The sequence below is a fragment of the Puma concolor genome, chromosome B1, assembly GCF_028749965.1.
Source record: "Puma concolor isolate L17-30 chromosome B1, mPumCon1.1.hap2, whole genome shotgun sequence".
In the NCBI taxonomy this organism is placed as follows: Eukaryota; Metazoa; Chordata; class Mammalia; order Carnivora; family Felidae; genus Puma; species Puma concolor.
Window position 1 is genome coordinate 194,103,679 of NC_141670.1, and position 19,827 is coordinate 194,123,505.

At 47.1% G+C, this 19,827-nt stretch overlaps 1 protein-coding gene across 2 annotated transcripts in view; it reads left to right on the forward strand.

Annotated features, from left to right (window-relative positions):
* FAM184B (family with sequence similarity 184 member B) overlaps nt 1–19,827 on the forward strand; it is a 159,473-nt gene that overhangs the window by 78,729 nt on the left and 60,917 nt on the right. For both annotated transcript variants that reach the window (XM_086705373.1, XM_025922285.2), the window contains exons 2-5: nt 3,218–3,970; nt 4,726–4,861; nt 6,180–6,319; nt 6,849–7,055. In XM_086705373.1, coding sequence (XP_086561499.1) covers nt 3,218–3,970; nt 4,726–4,861; nt 6,180–6,319; nt 6,849–7,055 — 1,236 coding nt within the window. The remainder of the gene's footprint in view (nt 1–3,217; nt 3,971–4,725; nt 4,862–6,179; nt 6,320–6,848; nt 7,056–19,827) is intronic.

The window sequence follows — 19,827 nt, forward strand, 5'->3', positions numbered from 1 at the left end:
GTTACTAAACTTCTCTGAACCTCAAATTTTCATTCTTAGAATGGGGATAAAAATACTAACTTTGCAACATTACTATGAGGATTTTCTGAGATTATGAATGTATACCGCACCTAACCTTGTTCTAGGGATATTAGTAAACTCTGTAAAAATGGTATTTATTATTGACACAAATGACAGCCAGTGGCATTACCAGTTTCAACATTCAGTTACTCCAGATACACTCTTAGATGCAAACTATTAGAAGCCGTAGAAACCAAAGGTGGCCAAATTGTGTGCAAGGGTGATGAGAGGAACAAGTTGTAGAGATAGCAGCTTCATTTCATTGGCGAGTCTTCCTGGGAGGACAAAAGGGCTTCCTTCCCTTGACCTTGACATCAAAGAGTATTAGATTCACCTTCTCAAAACAGTGCTTATTCTCCCAAGACTTCACAAGATGTCAAGTTCATCTCACACCTTTAAAACAACATGGTTCAAGATAGAGCTCTGATTCCTTCTTCATTCACTCATCCACTTAAGAAATATTTTTAGAGTGTTCACCTTGAGTCAGGCACTAGGGATCATTAGTAGTAAACAAAGAAGACCAGTCTCCTCTGTCACAGAGCCTACATTTTAGGAAGGGAGACAGACAGCCAATCAATAGGTATGTCACATGTAGACGGTGAAAAAGAAGATTTTAGGAGTGCCTGGGTGGCTCAGTCGATAAAGTGTTTGTTGATTTCGGCTCAAATTTGTGATCTCACGTTTCATGAGTTTGAGCCCCATGTCAGTCTCTGTGCTGACAGTTCAGAGCCTGCTTGGGATTCTTTCTCTCTCTCCTTTTCTCTCTGTGCCTCCCCTATTTGTGTTCTTTCTGTCTATTTCAAAATAAATAAATAAACTTAAAAAAATTGAGATTTTAGGCAGCATCCTGGATATGTGTTTTTTTTTTAATTAATTAATTAATTAATATTTGAGAGAGAGAGAGACAGATAGATAGAACATGAGCAGGGGAGAGGCAGAGAGAGAGTGAGACACAGAATCTGAAGCAGGCTCCAGGCTCTGAGCTGTCAGCACAGAGCCCAACATGGGGCTTGAACTCAGGAACTGCGAGATTGTGACCTGATCTGAAGTCAGAAGCTTAACTGATTGAACCACCCAGGCACCCCTCAAGTTCTGCAGTCTTAAGGTAAACTGTTATTAAACGTATCACAGGTGTCAGCTCTAGTGGTGCCATTTGGCCTTCTTCAATAACTATTTCATAATTACATATACATACATACACACACAATTACCCCAAACTTTCTCTCATATCATGTTTCTGATTGATTTATTCTCATAATCATCTAAGCCCCTGTGTTTTTTACTGTTTTAAAGCAATGGAAACCTTTTGGATTATTTATAAACTCCATGTCTGGTAACCCCCCAGTGTGAAAGCAGTTCTTCTCTGGTTCAGGAGGGTCTCCACCTGCTTTGCCTCCACCTTGATCCCTTCAACGGCCTTCAGTCTCACAGAGGAACTTGGGGATATAAGGAATAGGGTTTGAAAGCCATTAATGAAGTCTTAACTAAGTAGTGGGAAATTGATAATGAAATTCTAGTCCAATTCAATAGACAAGAGTTATAAACAAGGGAAAAACAGCAACCTACAAAGGTCAAGGGTCTATAAGTGTGAAACTGTGTGACAAGGATCCTGGGTGGCTCAGTTGGTCAAGCATCCAACTTCGGCTCAGGTCATGATCTCACGGTTCGTGAGTTCGAGCCCTGCGTCGGGCTCTGTGCTGACAGCTCGGAGCCTGGAGCCTGCTTCCCATTCTGTGTCTCCCTCTCTCTCTGCCCCATCCCCACTCATGCTCTGTCTCTCTCTGTCTTAAAAATAAATAAAACATTAAAAAATTTTTTTTTAATTTGTTCAATACAGATTTCTTGATTTTCTTCCCCATGCCTGTCCTACCTGTAGCTTTTCCCTTTTAGTAAACATCTACCTGTTGCTCAGGCCAGTTCCTGGACCCTACCATGCTCCCACCTTCCTTCCTTCTCTTCTCTGCAATAACAAAGTGCCCCTGTTTTGTTCCTGAAGTTATGGAGAAACAGTGTTTCACCATGGATACAGCGCAAGCTGTTGCCTCTACCAGATTGAGGAGGCTCCCTTCTATTTCTAGGTTGTTGAGTGTTGTTGGTATTATGAAGGGTGTTGTATTTTACCAAATGCTTGTCCTGTGTCTATTGAGACAATCATGTCCTTTTTGTCTTTTATTCTATTCATATGGTGCATTCCATTAACTGATTTTTAGATGTTAAATCAACTTTGCATTCCTGGGATAAATCCCATTTGGTCATGGTGTGTAATCCTTTTTATATACTGCCGAATTCTATTTTCTGATGTTTTGGTTTTTTGGGGGGGGAGTTGTTTGTTTTTGTGCCCCAAAGTGTTTTCTGTTTTTAACAAATCTGAGCTTTAAACCTTTTGCTGGATTCCCATGGCACTCCAGAGCTCCCCTATGGATCTCTGCCACAGATATGTGGCCTTTATGCATTAATCACTCCCTCACTTCACTTTGCTTCCACCACTTTCCTGTCTCACCTCCCTGCTTCCTTACTAGTCTCTCCTGGGGACAATTTTTTTAAATCTCTTTTTTAAAGTTTATTTATTAAAAAGTTTTTTTTAATGTTTATTTTTGAGAGAGAGAGATACAGAGGATGAGCAGGGGAGGGGCAGAGAGAGGGAGACACAGAATCCAAAGCAGGCACCAGGCTCTGGGCTGCCAGCACAGAGCCTGATGCAGGGCTCAAACCCATGAACCGTGAAATCGTGACCTGAGCCAAAGTTGGACACTTAACCAATTGAGCCACCCAGGCGTCCCTAAAGTTTATTTTTTGAGAGAGAGAGAGAGAGAGAGAGAGAGCAGGGGAGGGGCACAGAGAGAGGGAAAGATAGTATCGCAAGCAGGGATCCCCAACAGGGGGCTCAAAGTCACCAACCGTGGACTGTGACCTGAGCCAAAACCAAGAGTCAGAGGCTCAACCAACTGAGCCGCCCAGGCACCCATCCCAGGAGGGGTTTCTACTAAATCGTTTCTACTAGTTTCTACTAAATCATTTCCACACAAATCCTCTTCTCAGGTGCCGCTGGTGGGGATCAGCTTAAGTCACTACCATGGGGGAGAAGCATCTCTGGCCACGTCGTCCCTCACATATCCACACTCCTCTCACTAACTGGGCTCTGTGGATTTTCCTGCAGGTGATTTACGCCCTCAACACCCGCCAGGATGAAGCGGAGGCCAGCGTGGAGGCTCTGCGGGAAGCCCACCGGGAGGAGCTCCAGAAGGCCGTGGCGGAGACAGAGGCCAGGCTCCTGCGGGAACAGGGCCACGCAGAGGAGGAGGCCCTGCTCCAGCGCATTCGGGCCCTGGAGAACGCCTTGGAGCTGCAGAAGAGGCTGACCCAGGAGGCGCTGGCTCAGTCGGCCACGTGCAGGCTGGAGACCAAAGAAAGGGAGCTGAGGGTGGAGGCAGAGCACGCCGAGCGGGTCCTCACCCTCTCCAAGGAAATGCTGGAGCTCAAGGCCGACTATGAGAAGAGGCTCCGGCACCTGGCGAGCCACGAGACGCCCCAGTGGGGCCAGCTTTCCCAGGAGGGCCCGGAGCCCAAGGGAGAGCCAGGCCACGGCCACGAGATGCGGGATGTCCTCCTGGAGGTGGAGAGGCTGCGAGCGGAAAACCAGCAGCTGAGCAAGGACTATGCCAGGAAGGCTGAGGAGCTGCAGGCCACCTATGAGCGGGACACCGAGGCCATCCGGCAGGCCATGCAGCAGTCTGTGAGTGAGGCCCTGTGGCAGTGGCAGGAGAAGGAGACGGACCTCCGCAAGAACTTCCAGGTCCAGGAGTCGGCCCTGCAGGCTCAGGTCAGGAAGCTAGAAGGGGATCTGGAGCACAGGGGCCGCAAGATAAGTGACCTGAAGAAGTATGCCCAGAAGCTGAAGGAGAGGACTCAGGTAAAGCAGGGTCTCGGATGGCTTGCAAATGAGATCATATTCGTGGTCCCTAATTTTAACACTTACTGTGTGTTAAAACTGTTTTTAACATCTACTGAGCTTTAAAATCTTTGTGCAAAGCCCTTGACTTCTACCAAAGTGACTCCTCTTATTTCCCTTGAGTTCAAGTACATTCTGTCAGCAAATATTTACGGAATGCCTACTATGTGCCAGGCCCAGGGCTATGGCCAGGAGACACATGGTGAGCTGGGTCCCTGACCTCAGAGAGCTTAGACACTTACAGTTTGCAGAAGAAAAGAAATTGGGAGGCTTAAAGACTAACCTCGCTGGTCAGCTGCATTCTATAGCCCTCTTCATTCCATAACAACTTGCCTGTCCTAAACTCCTTGGGACTTGGCTTTCCTGGACAGCCAGAACATTGACAAGGCAGATCATTGACAAACCCCACACGCTCACAACACCCTGTCTCTAAAACTTGCAGCAGCTAATATTCCTAATAATCCCTGAGCACTTTTTCTGCCCCAGACACTTTATCTCATTTAATCCTCACCACAGAAAGGTTAAATATGTGCCCAAAGTCACACAGCCAATCTGGATGAGTAGGGATTTGATGAACATGAGCCACCGAATTGCAGGGACGCAGAGCTTATGCTGTGCACTGACCCACCTTTCAGATGTGACGCTGGTTCTGTGTATATTGGATGTCTCCACAGAGAACTGTTCCTAGAGAAATGAGACCCTTTCTGTCTGTTTAGGACCTAGATGTGCAGCTCAAGGAGGCTCGGCAGGAGAACTCTGAGTTGAAAAGTACTGCAAAAAAACTCGGGGAGAAGCTGGCCATTGCCAAAGACAGACTGATGCTGCAGGAACGTCATGTAACACCGAAAACCGGTCAGATGTTCTGCAACAGCTTTTTTAAACATTTATTTATTATGAGAGAGAGAGCACGTGCATGCGTGAGAGTGGGGGAGTGGGAGAGGGGCAGAGAGAGGGAGAGAGAATCCCAAGTAAGCTCTGTGCTGACAGCAGGGCTCAATCTCATGAACTGAGCTGAAATCAAGGGTTGGATGCTTAACCAACTGAGTCACCCAGGTGCCCTGCAACAGTTTTGCAGCCTTGAGACTGTTGAGGGAGCAGAGCCAGGGGCGGGGCTGTTTGATCTGACCCCTGGTGGGCCAGCTCAATCCATGCAGGACAAAGGTGAGCTGCCATCTGGAGCCACCACAGTGCAAATAGCTAAAAGGCATGACGCAAAGGGACAACTTGCCCCCCCAAATGCTTCGTCACCAGGCCCACCACATGCCTGAACTCCTCAGCATTGGCTTTTCCCCCACGCTTGGGCAACACTTCATTCTTTTCCCATCATTTCACACAGCAACGTTACTGGGTCTTCCCAGTTGTTCCGTGAGTGGGTGTTGTCAGTATCTCCCATGGTCCAGACAAAGAGATGAGGCTGGAAGGGTAAGTGGCTCGCTCAAGGCCACTGGTTAATGGGATAACTGGTGTGTGTGTCTCAGAATATCTGACTCCAGGAGGTCTTCCAGTAGAGTCCCTCATCAGAAAGTTCTTGAATACCCACAGTGTGATCAACTTGATACTAGGAGATATAAAAAAGGCACAAAACATAGGCTCTTGCCCCAGGGAGCTTATGGGACAGTGACTCTACAGCCCAGAGCATGCTTTGGTATCATGCGGTGGCCCAGGCTGTAGGGAAGTGAAGTGTCCTGAAAAGAGGTCACCATGGGCTGGAAGGGTGTGGGGGAGGAGGTTCGAACTGGAGCCACAAGTGTGTGGAGGCTTTAGTGCAATGTTTTCAAAAGTAGGGCTTGGATACCTCTGAGAATATGGGAAGAAAACGGTGAGCATTTCTAGTTATATTTGTTTTTTGTTTTATCTTTTACATTTAAATATTTTGAATGTATATCTATCCAGGAATATGTTCAATTTTTTTTTTTAACCTATGGAAAGTACAATCAAAAAGCTTTGACAATGACTTAAGAAGCTAGCATTCAGGATGCTGCTTGAGCAAAGACAACAATCACCACCTTGACTATGCTTGAGGGGCCAGAAGGCCACAGAGCAGGGGAGTCCAACCGAGAGTGGTGGGTAGAATAGTCAAACAGTAGAATGGGTACCCGACTGCAAAAGACCTTGGACATGAGGCCAAGGCCAAGGGCATTTCAAATGATGTTGAAACTTATGCTTGCAGATGAAATGAAGACAGAGCTAGTTGCAGAGAATGAAGTCCTAGGGAAGGCGAATGACCTAGAAGGCCGCAGTCTCCATCCTCAGCAGGACCCGAACTTTCCCAAGGAGTGTCCATGTACCAAAGGAGGCCCAGAGACACAGGTAGTGTCTCACCCAGCCCTGGGAATGGAGAAGTCACAGGAGGCTTTGCTGGAATGAGCTTCAGGCAGAGGCCAATCTTGTAACTATGACAGAGCCACTTGGAAGAAGCAGGTCCCATGGTTTCAGGGGTCAATGCATGGGTGTGAAGTTCCAGCTAACTTCTTGCATTTGAAATTAGGAGACTAAGAATATAGCAGAACTTCTGTCGACGGCTCCTGGGAAACTTGCATGGGATTCCCACTGTCTGTTCCCAGTCAAAACAAACAAAGCATTCTTTAGACACTGCTATAGTGGGCTAGAGTATCTCCTCCTGTGACCATAGGTACACTATTCCAAAGGGCCCTTTGCTGATTCAGGTGGATAAAGTAGTCTCTTACAAATATCAGATATATAGTCTCGTGAACTTTATGGCACCTTGTGATTTTATGCTGTAAAATCAGTGTGTAAATGTTGTACCCAAGAGAAATGGTAATTCCCTGCTCCTCACCCCATGCTGGCAGGTTTACAAGGCCCTTTTTCTTTTTTATAGACCAAGAAAGAGGCAAGTATTGAGACGGAATATATGAAGAAGCAATATGAAGAAGACCTTCGTAAAATCAAACATCAGACAGAAGAGGAGAAGAAACATCTCAAAGACCAGCTAGTGAAGCGCCTGGAAGACTTGGTAAAGAAGCACGCCATAGAAATCAAATCGGTTCGCTCTTCGGTGGAGGCCGAGAGGAGGAAGCTGCAGAAGGTGAGACCCCCTTTCATAGACTCTGTTCCGATTCTTTTTCCTTTCCTCTACCTCCCTCCTTTTCTCTTGTATTTCTTCTTTCCTTCCTTGGACATTTACTGAGCTCCTGCTGTGTATACATCTAAGTTATTTCTCTGCCCAAGGCAATTCAGAGTCTTTTAGAGGAGACGGGGACATTCCTTAGACTGTGAGCCGGTCAGGGCCTAGAATCGTTGACACGACGTAGAATTGTGTCCTGTGAACATTTAACTGAGGAAATTCAACTCTCCTCAGCAAAGACAGAGAGAAATAACATGAAGCAAGCACTGAGGCCCTAGCAGACTTGCCTGGATTCAAATCCCAGCTCTTCTAGGAGCTTTGTGAGCACAGTGAGTTATTGAACTTGGGCCCCTCAGAGGGAAATCTTGTGTGCCTTAGGTTCCTCATTTATAAAGCAGATGACGATAACAGCACCTCCTAGAGTAGCTGCGAGGATTAAATGAGGTAATCTGTGTGAAAAAAAACAAAGCATAGTATGTGCCTGGGGCATAACAGGTAGATGAAGGTAATTAATCAGTGGCTTGCTAACGTGAGAGAAGATTCCCAGCCTCTGGGTACTTTTCCGACTTTCTACCGAAGGAGGCAGCTTTCTGCTGAGAAGAAATGCAAGGCTTCATCTCTTCCTGTTTACTGGGAAGAGCAACTCACGTCTGTGACATTTTAGGAAAAGAATGACGTGTAAATCAATAATATCGTGAACTTACTCTCTTTATAATGCAAGAGCCTGCATTATCAGCTTTGAGTTTTTGCTGAAAGACAATCAGATAGCACTGACGATTGCAGTGTTGTGTGGCAGTTACGAGTAGTAGGTACTCAATAAATGTGTGTGTTGGGTAAATAAATGAACTCATGAAAGATCCAAACTAGTCCTGGCCTAAGAAGTCCTAACACTTCCACTAGCTGTATGACCATGGCCAGGTCACTTAACCTCTCTGAGACATGATTTCTAAAATAAGGGCAAACACTTTGAAGGCTTGTTATGGGTCCCTGATGGTATTAAATAAAAACTCTTAGTTCAGTGCACAGCATGTAGTAAAAGTTGGATAAACAGTGGCTATGCTGAGTTACCCTGAGCACCGGCTGACACAATGCATGTTAATATTGGTTAGTGCCTGCTATACTTTCTTTTTAATTTTTAATTTATTGTGTATGACCACCACACTTATAAGGCACTTCAGTCTCAGAAACACAGTGAATCTTCCCAACAAGATGACAAAATTGGTATTCATATTTTAGAGATGAGAAAATTAAGGCTCAAAGATGTTGCGTGTCAACTCACACAGACAGTGAGTGCTAGAGCTAGTATTAGAACCTGATAGCTCGAGGGTCACCTGGCTCAGTCGGTTAAGTGACCGACTCATGATTTTGGCTCAGATCATGATCTCACAGCCGTGAGATCGAGCCCTGCATCAGGCTTGCACCCAGCATGGAGCCTGCTTGCTATTCTCTCCCTTCCTCGCTCCCTCTGCCCCTTCCCTGCTGGCTCACTCTCTCACTCTCTCAAAAAATAAAACTTTATTTATTTTTTTTTTAATTTTTTTTTCAACGTTTTTATTTATTTTTGGGACAGAGAGAGACAGAGCATGAACGGGGGAGGGGCAGAGAGAGAGGGAGACACAGAATCGGAAACAGGCTCCAGGCTCCGAGCCACCAGCCCAGAGCCTGACGCGGGGCTCGAACTCACGGACCGCGAGATCGTGACCTGGCTGAAGTCGGACGCTTAACCGACTGCGCCACCCAGGCGCCCCTCAAAAAATAAAACTTTAAAAAAAATTTTTTTAAAATCTGATAGCCCAAGTCCAGAACCCCTGGTTCCCACCCCTGTGCTGGGCAGGAGGCAGCTGTTTGGAAAGCATTTTCCTCCCCATGAGCTGCTAGTGGTCACGCAAACCCGATCCTCAGACAAATAGCTGACTGCTCTTTCTATCCAGAGTCACAGTTAGTGGAAGGAACCGTAGCTCCCAGAGCTACAGGTTGCCCTGGTAACCTGTCAGCGAAGCCTGACTGACTGCACAAATCCCATTTTGGCTTTAATCAGGGGGCATGAATCCATTTGGGAAATGAATCACATAGAAATAAATTGTGTTTCTCTTCTGGTTTGGGAGAGGGGCGTTATGCTTTTTATCCCACCCCCTTTTTTTTGAGGGGCATTTAGACCATTTACATTGAATATAATTATCACTAAGTCTACTATCTTGCTGTTTTTGTATTTGTCACATCTGTTCTCTTTTTCTTTTTTACTTCTTTTTCTGTGTATTTTTGATTCATTGAATTTATTTTTTGTATTCCCTCTTTTATCTCCACTAATGGCTCATTGGCTATTTTTCCTTTTTTTCTTCAGGGGTTGGGGGCTGCTCTAGTGGTTGCTCTAGGATTTACAACATACGTCTTTAATTTATCCCTGTCTGCTGCCAAATGTTATTTTACTTCACATATATAACTTCGCTGTACAAACCTTACAACAATGTATTTCCATTTATCCCTTCCTGACCTTTGTGTAATTGTTGTCATACATTCTAATTTAGACATGTTACAAACGAGAGAGTATATTGCTTTTATATTTCCTTAAAAAGTCAATTATTTTTTTGAAGTTTATTTATTTAGTTTGAGAGAGAGAGAGAAAGAGCACATGAACCAGGGAGGGGCAGAAAGAGAAGAAAAGAGAGAGAATCTCAAGTAGGCTCCTTGCTGTCAGCACAGAGCTGGACAGGGGCTGGAACTCATGAACTGTGAGATCATGACCTGAGCCAAAATGAAGAGTGGACGCTCAACAGACTGAGCCACTCATGGGCCCCAAAAGTCCATTATTTTTTAGAGGAAAGTTTTCAATAAGAAAAAAATATTCCTTGTATATTTTATTTTTAAGTTATAATATTATACTTATTCTTTCCCATTTCCCATTTCTACAGTCTTTGTTGCTTTGACCTGAAGCATTTCTTGTGGTGTAAGTCCACTCACGGCAAATTCTGTTTTTGTATGTCTGAAAATGTCTTTTTTTGCCTTTATTTTTGCTGGATACAGAATGCTAAGTTTGCAGTTTTTTTTTTTTTTCTTTCAGAACTTTAAAAATGTCATTTGACATTTTTTGGTTTGCATTTTCTTCAAATGCAAGAAACTTTGGCAGTCCCCCTTATCATATTCCCCCTGTTCATAATATGTCTTTTTGTTCTCTGACTGCTTTTAAGAGTTTCTCTTTGTCACTGGTTTCCACACCTTGATTATGGTATGCCATGTATGATATTTTATATGTGTGTTTTTCTGCTTGGGATTCATGGAATGTCCTGGACCTGTGGGTTTATCGTTTTTTCCAGTTTGGAAATTTTAATGCCATTATCTCTTCTGCTTCACCCTCCTTCCAATATTGTCCCACAAGTCACTGAAGCTTTGTTCATTTATTTATTTATTTATTTTTCTGTTCATTTATTTTTGGTCTCCTTGTCTCTCTGTGCTTCAGTTTGGATAGCTTTTATAGCTGTATCTTTTAAGTACACTCATTTTGTTTTTGTATATTATGCAATTTTTTAAAGCCTATTTGGTATATTTTTTCATTTACAATATCATATTTTTCAGCTCTTGAAGTTCCATTTGGTCTTCCATTATGGTTTCCCTTTCTCCTCATTATGCTTATGTCTTCCTTTAAATTCCTCGGCATGATTGTAATTGCTCTTTTGGCATTCTCATCTGTTAGTTTGGATTTTTTTTTCTATGATTGATTTTTCTCCTGGTTACAAGTCCCATTTTCGTGCTTCTGTGGATATTTAGTAATGTTTTATTGGGATGCTGGACATTCAGAGTGTTAACTTTTTGAAAGACTGCATTTTGTTATCACCCTTTTAGGAGTGCATTTTGTTTTGGCAAGCGGTTAAATTACTTGTGACTCAGCTTCATCTTTTCCAGACTTATTCCTTTTATTGTGTTAAAAGGTACCACTTTTGAGATTTATTTTCAAACTTGGTTAGGATGAGTGTAGAGTAGCATTTGGGCTGGTGCCACTTTAGCTTTACTACTGAAGTGTTACCCTTCATGGGGTCCAATACCTCATGTATTGATTAATACTGGTGTTATTGTGATTGCTGACATTTTTGACTTTGTACTGGTTGACTGTTGTTGCCGCACCATGAACTTTATAGATAGATTCCAAAAACAGTAATGTTTCTTCTCCAAGCAAGTTAACATATTTTCCTTTAAAAACATGGAGGCCAGGTGATGACAGCAGGTGGGCCACAGCGAGAGCCATCTATGATTGGCCAGTTGAGCTGCCTGGTGATTGGCTGCATGAGCAAGACCAAGCTGAGAGCCCCCTGGTGATTGGCTGGGGCACAGTGGTGCCCTCAGGAGGTGTTGGGATGAACCCTGATTGCTGGAAAGGCCCAGCACTGACCCAAGGTTGCACTGGAGAGAGGGCTCCTGGGTCACAGCTCCTCCTATTCGGGTACGCTTCAGGGTTCTCCACCCCCCACTGATCCCATCCCAGCCTCTCACCCACGCTCTGCACTCCACCTTCATGTTTGCTTCTACCCTTCTGCCCCTCTGGGGTTGCGTGAGTCCTTATACCAGCACTGGGCCCCACCTGGACCCAGGCCCCACTGCAGGGCTGGCCAGAACACCCAGTTACTCTGGCCCATTTGGCAGAAGGGTAGGGGGTTGTGAGAATCAGAGTACAACAGACCCTTACCCAGCCAGGCAGAGCCTCTCCAGTGCTCTGGGGTCATAACCTGGCTCAGCATGAGGAAGCTGGGGGCGTGTCCTGAGGGTACCCTGGACATTCTACTGACATGGAGTCTTCTGTCAAGGGTCAGCACAAACTAGTCCTCTAGATACATGACCAAGTGCAAGCACACCAGACCACAGTGCAGGATAAGAGACTCTCCCAGAAAGATGGCTTGTGAGGACTTCTCTAACCCAACTCAGCATGGAGCCAACAAGTCTCCAGGACTCTAGGCTGACCAGGAACCCTCTAGTTGAGAGCTCTCTCAATCAAGACTACAGGGCAATCGAGTCTTCCAGCTGGGCCAACCAGAAGCCCTGCCACCAGGAGCCAACTGACCTTCATCAGCACAAGGCAATAAAGTTTCCCAGACCCCCAGCCAATGTGGAATTCTCTGAACCAACTTAGCATGGGGCAATGGAGTACCCCAGACACTGGGCCCACCAGGAACCCACCGACCCAGTTTAGCACAGAGCAAACTAATCCCCTGGATACCTGGCTGATGGCAAGCCCTTTGACCTAGATCAGTACAAGGCAAGCAATTCCCCTGGACACCCAGCCAACAAGGAATTCTCCCAATCAGCTCAGCATAAGGCTAACGAGTCCCTAGGACAGTGTGCCCACTGGGCACCCACATACCGCAAGCCATCTGACCCAGCTCAGCATGGTACAGATGATTTGCCTGGATGCTGGGCCATCCGGGAGCCTTCCAGCTGGGAGCTCTCAACCCAGAAGAGCACAGGGCAATTGAGTCTGCCAGACACCAGGCCATCCAGGAGCCCTGGGACCTAGCTTATCACAGGGTGAACTAACCCTCCGGACATCTGGCTGACCAATACTTTCTGACCCAGATCAGCCCAAGGTGAACCAGTCAGCCAGATCCCTGGCCAATGGGTTCTCCTAACCAACTTAGCACAGAGCTAATCATTCCCAGGGACAGTAGGTCTACTGTGCGTCCTTGCACCCAAAGCCCTCTGACTCAGCTCAGCATGTGTCAAAAAGTTGCTTGGACGCTGGGCCAACTGGGAGTTCTCCAACCAGCAGAGCACAGGGCAATTGAGTCTACCAGACACCAGGCCAACCAGGAGCCATCCGAACCAACTAATTGAAGGGTGAACTCATCCCCTAGACATTCAGCCAACCACTAGCTTTCTGACTCAGATCAGCACAAGGCAAAGGCGTCCCCCAGTCCATTGGCCAATGGGTAATTCTCTGAACCAGTGTAGCACAAGGCAGTAGAGTCTCCTAGACACCAGGCTGACCTGGAACCCACTGACCCAGTTCAGCACAGGGTAAACAAATACTCTGGACACTTGGCTGATGGCAAGCCCTTTGACCCAGATCAGCACAAAGCAAAGAAGTCTCCTGGACCCTCGTCTTCTAGGGAATTCTCTGAACCAACTCCACATAGGGCTAATGAGTTCCCAGGACAGTGGAACCACTGGGCACCGTTGTACCAAAAGGCCCCTGACCCAGCTTAGCATGGGGCAAACAAATTGCCTGAACACTGGGCCTACCAGTAGCCCTCCAACTCAACAGAGCACAGGGCAACTGAGTCCACCAAACACCAGGCCATCCGGGAGAGGAGCCCCCCAACTCAGTGCATCACAGGGTGAACTAATTCCCCAGACCTCCATCTGACCACAAGCTTTCTGACCCAGGTCAGCTCAAGACAAATGAGTCCCCCAGATCCCTGGCTAATAGAGAATCCTCTGAACTAACTTAGCACAGACAGTGGAGTCCCACAGATGCTGGGCCCACTGGGAGCCCACCGACCCAGTTCAGCACAGGGCAGATTAATCCCCTGGAAACCTGGCTGATGGCAAGCCCTTTAATCCAGGTCAGCACAAGGCAAGCAAGGCCCCTGGATTCCCAGTCAATGGAATTCTCTGAACCAACTCAGCATATGGCTAACCGGTCCCCAAGATAGTGGGGTCACTGAAGACCCACATACCACAAACCTTCTGACCAAGCTCAGCATGGGGCAAACAAGTTGCCTGAATACTGGGCCAACCGGGAGCCCTCCTACTCAACAGAACACAGAACAATCAGGTCTTCCAACTGGCCCAGCCAGGAGCCCTTCGACCAAGAGCCAACAGACCCTCATCAGCACAGTGTGAACGAATCCCCCAGACACTTAACCAACTACAAGCTTTCTGACCCACATTAGCACAAGGCAATCATGTCCCTACTGCCCCCTGGCTTGTGGGGATTTCTCTGAACCACCTTAGTACAGGGCAAAGGAGTCCCCGGGACAGTAGGCTGACTAGGTGCTCTTGGACCAGGAATACTCTGACCCCACTTGGAATGGGGCAAATGAATTCCCCAGACATCTGACCAAGTGGGAGCCCTCCATCTCACTCAGTTCAGCACAGTGCAAACAAGTTTGCCAAACACACTGAGGACCAGAAGCTCTCCTACCAATTAGAGGAGGGCAAATGAGTCCCTGGAACACTGGGACAACCATGAGCACACTGACCTAGTTTGGCACAGAACAAGTGAGTCTCACAGACACTCCTGTTTGGGAGCCTTCTGACTCCCTGGCTCAGTTCAGGGCAGTGAGCCCCTGTATACCCACATGACTGGGAGACTTTTGACTTGGCTCAACATAGGGAAAATGAGGCCCATGGATACCTGGCCGACCAGGAATTCTCCAAACCCACTCAGCACAGGACAAATGAGTCCCCTGGACCACTGGCTGAATGCAAACCCTCCAAAGTGGGAGCCCTCTGACCCAGCTCACCACAGGACAAAGGAGTTGCCTGGGCACCTCACCAACTGGGAGCCCTGCCACCCCAGCTCAGCAAAGGGTGAATGAGTCTTCCAGACACTCGACAAACCAGGAATTCCAGCCAACTCAGCATAGGGCCAAAGATTCCCCTGCATGTCTGGCTGACTGAGAACTTAGTGCAGGGAAAATGAGTCCCCAGAACATCTGTCTTTTAGTGGAGGAGCCAGGATAGAGGCTGTCTGCAAAGGTAGAGGTTCCTCTCTCTGCTGGAAGCTTGCTCCCAAATGTCACTCAGCTGTGGCTCGAGGCTGAGACTTGACGAGTGCTTGAAACCACTCAGACTGCAGTCCCCACAGTCAGACCTCTGGCCCGGGACCAACTTCAGCCTGGTATCTTGATGGCACTTCATTTGAGGAGCCTTCATCTTCTGGGGAGTTGTCTTCAGAGGGAGCAAAAGATACCATGCCTTAAACGAGATAGACTGAAAGCTGGAAGAGTTTTCCATGGAAATGAAGTGTATGGATAAATCTTTGACAGCATTTGACAGAAAGTTTGAATTTATGAAAGAAGCTTTCAATATAAGGAGGGAGAGGAATAAATCCTTCAGAAAGTGTCTGAGCTAAAAGATTTACTCTTAATGTGTGAAGAAGAAAACCAAACATTGAGAAATCTCCTTTGTCACTGGGTATCACAAGAAGGACACAACTTAAAGAACACCTTGCCAGAGAGCCAGGTCTCCCTGGACAGGGGCATGAGATGCACAGGGGGCTGAGAGCAAGTTCCAGAGGGAACCCAGTCCCTGAGCATGAAAAAGTCATCAGCTGAGCTTCTCCAGGCTAAGGAGAGGTGCTCCAGCCTCACAAGAACAGGACGACCAGTGGGGTCAGAGGCAGGCTGATGTCCATGAGCCGGAGAGCTTCATCAGCAACACGCACGGCTTCCTGGGAGCATTTGCCTTGCAGGCAACATTTTCAAAGGGGTGATGTCCCTGCACACGCCCACCCTGAAGGGCATAGAAAAGGAGCTGGGGTGGATTGGAGGTCACCTCCCAAAATGGGAGATGACATGAGTTTCAGGATTTATATGAACTTTAAATAATTTTAAATAATTATTTATGTTTTTAATGTTTATTTTATTTTTGAGAGAGAGAGACAGAGACAGAGTGTGAGTGGGGGAGGGGGAGAGAGAGGGAGACAAAGAATCCGAAGCAGGCTTCAGGCTGAGCCAGGCTTCAGGTGCATCACAGAGCCTGATGCGGGGCTGGAACTCAGGAACCATGAGATCATGACCTGAGCCAAAGTCAGATGCTTAACCAACTGAGCCACCCAGGCGCCCCTTTGATGTCTTTTATAACGGTGCTAATTCCATCATAAAGGTCCTACCTTCATGACCTAATCTGCATCTAATTACCTGACCAAGTACTACCTCCACAAATTCACAGAGGTTTAGGACTGCAACATGTGAATATGGGAGAGGACACAATTTAGTCTGGAACATGTGTCTTCGTGTGAATTTCTTTGGGTTTATCCTGTTTGGGTTTTTCTCAGTTTCTTGAATCTTTAGGTTTATATCTTTTGGCAAATTTGGGAGATTATCATCCATTTTTTCTTGAAATACTTTTTCATTCCCACTTTTTTTCTTTTCTTATTATTGGATTCCAATTTGGCAAATGTTAGAGTTTTTGCTACATTTTCACAGGTTCTGTTCTTTTTTTCCTTTTTTTTCAGTCATTTTATCTCTCTTGTTCAAATAAAGTAATTTCTGTTACTCTGTCTTCAAATTTATGACTCTCTTCTAGATTCCTCTCCTTTCTGCTATTGAGCCTATTTATGGTATTTTTAAAATTTCAGTTCTTGTATTTTTTCAGTTCTAAATTTTCAAGATAGTTCTTCTTTGTATCTTTTGTTTCTTCGCTGAGACCTATTATTGTTCTTTTGTTTCAAGCATGTTTGTGATTGCCAGTTGAAGCATTTTCATGATGGCTACTTTACAATACATCAGGTAATCCCAACACCTATGTCATTTTGGTGTTGGGCATCTTTGGATTGTCTGACTTGTACAAGATGATATTTTCCTGGTCCTTGGTATGATGAGTATTCTTAATCATACCCTGGATATTTTGGGTGTTGTTATGAGACCCTGGATCTTCTTAAATCTGGTGTGTCAGCAGATAGTGGGTCTACAGAAGTGTGGCTAGCAAGTGCAGCCCCAGACATGTGCCCAAACCAGAGGGAGCACATTGAGGCCTGGACAGAGCTACAGCTGCTCAGTCTGGCTAGACACAACTGGGAAATAGAGGACAAACTGCGTGGAAAGTCACACCATCGTGGCATTCTTCCCTGCAGGCAACAATGAGGACACATGACAACTAAAAACATGCTGTTTGCTGAATTTACCCCTAAGGATGGATGAGAACCCTGTAGTGATCAAAACTCTGGTTGGAAATGGGGAGTCCTCAGGAGATGCCTGTTTCTGTGTGTCAAGTGCATTTGACCAATTTGGTGTATGCTGGTCGAAATCAGTAGGGATGGGCTTACTGGGATGGTTGGTATTGATGTTGGACTTGCTCAAAACTTAAATCAAAAAGGCCCTGTCTTGTGGTGCCTGGGTGGCTTAGTTGGTTGAACATTCGACTCTTGGTTTCAGCTCAGGTCATGATCTTCCTATTCGTGAGATCCAGCCCCAGCTGGCAGTGTAGTGCCTGCTTGGGCTTCTCTCTCACTCTCTCTCTACCCTGCCATGCTCATGTTCTTTCTCTCTCTCTCTATCAAAACAAATAAATAAACATTAAAAGGAAAAAGGTCCTGTCTTACTAGTGTCCTCATCCTAGGCTTCATCCCACCCAACACCACTCCCCACCCTCTAGAGGGAACCTGACCGGGTTTCCAGCCCAGGATGGATTGGCTGGCTCTGCCGGTGGGCTGGTGTGCTCCACTGATGTGAGACACACGTTCCCCCCCCCCCACCTACTCCCCCCAATTTCTGGCTTGAGGATGACCTCTGCCCTCATTCCCATTATCAGAGTATAGCTACAGAGGAAGAATAGCGTGGCGGTCAGCCCATCTGGAAACCCCAAAAGTCAGTGTCTCCACATCAGCTTGGGGCAGCCTTGAGGTCTTCCCATACTCCCCTGGACACTCTCTCAGGGAAGTGAACCCCTTGCCAGTGACTCCAGGACCAAGGGTCTTGTAGCGGGTTTTCCCTCCACGCAACCACCCAAGGCCATTCTGAGGCCTGGCCCCAGCTGGGAGCCCCAAAAGCCTGCCTCCCGACAGGTTCCCTCTTGCTCAGGTTGGCCAAGGCTAGCCTCTCCACTTGAACTGAAGAACCCAGGTGGCCTAGGATCAGACAGTTCAACCCAAATCCATCTACAACCAGAACACCTGCCTACATGCCCCATCATGTCTGGCCCCACAGACAGAGGAGTACATTCATTCAGGGCTAATGAAAATGTATCTTTGGGAAATTCTTTTACCGAAAATAACCCTGAAGTTTTCCTGCAAGGAAGTGGGGGTTTTTTTGATTGTAGGTGATGGCCCGAGCCACACTCTCAAAGTCAGGCATTTCGGTTCCACGAGAGAAAACTGAAGATGAGCTCACCCTGTTCACGCCACACTCCTCAGCCAGACCGCAGCCGGAGTGCTGACTGCAGGGTGGCAGGCTGAGGGGGTGGCTTGGGGGCAGCTGCAGCGTTACTGAGGGAACAGAGTTCTGCGGGTGTCACAGGACAGTCAGCCCGAAGGGAGCATGGCAGCACAGCACCTGCAGAAGCTTTTGTAGATGTCTGCTTTCCACTGTGAAAATGAAGGAAACACCTTGGGACAAAGGTGCACAAATCCACAGAGATAGTCCCCCTGACTCCCCGTTAGCAGGTGGCCCCATTCTCCCACTTGCTCATACCCCAAACCAAAGTGTCCTCCCTCCTCCCTCCTCCCAGCGCATCTGTCACCCCAGCTGAGCTCCTGTGCACCTGGCTGCTGGCTGTTGTTCTTTCCCCAGGAGACTGAGCAATGACTACGTATATTCACTGCATCCTGCCTGGCCATGTTTGGACTTCTAGCTTCCAGGGCACATGCTTCTCACTCTGCCTGACCCTGGGGAGCCCCCCCCACCAAGCCTGTGTGTCACCCCCTCCTTTGCTGGCCACCTCCCCTGAAGTGATCTTCCCCATCCCCGTGCTTCTGGGCCTCCTGGGGATCCCCCCCCTGAGAATCCCCACTTAGAGGACCTCCCCCCACAAACTAGCCCAGTGCCCAGCCTGGTCCCTCCATCCCCTGAGCTCACACACTGGCCCCAGTTGGCTTTTAGAGCCACTGTGATTGCTTTGCTTGATTGTAGTCCATCTCCTAGAATGTGAACTTGGTGGGCCCGGGGACTGAACCCCTCAATCTAGTCGGTGCCCAGTAGGTATTTTGCACTAACAAATGCATTGTTCTTTAGGACAGGTTATATTTAAATAAACAGTCGAACTCAATATAGTGCTATGTGGTAGAGAGTAATATTTGAACAAATGTTTATTTAGCACCTATGTCTTAAAGCACTGTGCCAGTGAACAGGACAGGGTACGCCCCTGGACGCAGTGCGGGCCTGCTCTGTAGTTGGGTGAACTTAAGTTGAATGCAAATAGAGACACCCAGCTCCTGGCCAGATGGAGCCTCGAGACAGAGTGACGATGGGGTTGGGTGGGATGAAGCCACAGCTCCAAGGGGCCAGCAGTCACACATGGTAGGCACCTTCCAGGCTCTGGGGACTTCACACAGACATGGAGGAGGTACCTGCTTGCCTGCCTTCCAGCCCAGCTCCTCAGGGCAGCAGGGCTGGCACAGCGAGGTGGCCGGCTTTTGCCCTTGTGTCCCTCTTACTGACTCTGTGTGCCGCCCCCAGCTTTTACATTTCTGGCCCCTGCAGCCTCTATTAGTAATTTTTAGTTGGATGCTGGACATTCAGAATGTTAACTTGTTGGGTCGCCTGGGTGGCTCAGTCGGTTAAGCGTCGTACTTTGACTCAGGTCATGATCTCACGGCTTGTGAGTTCAAGCCCCACATCGGGTTCAGTGCTGACAGCACAGAACCTGGAGTCTGCCTCGAATTCTGTCTCTTGTCTCTGTCTCTCTCTGCCCCTCCCCCACTCATGCATTTTCTCTCTCTCTCTCAAATATGAATAAATAAATAAAAAAGAATGTTAACTTGTTGGAAGTATGGATTTAAAAAAAATTTTTTTTTCAACGTTTATTTATTTTTGGGGCAGAGAGAGACAGAGCATGAACGGGGGAGGGGCAGAGAGAGAGGGAGACA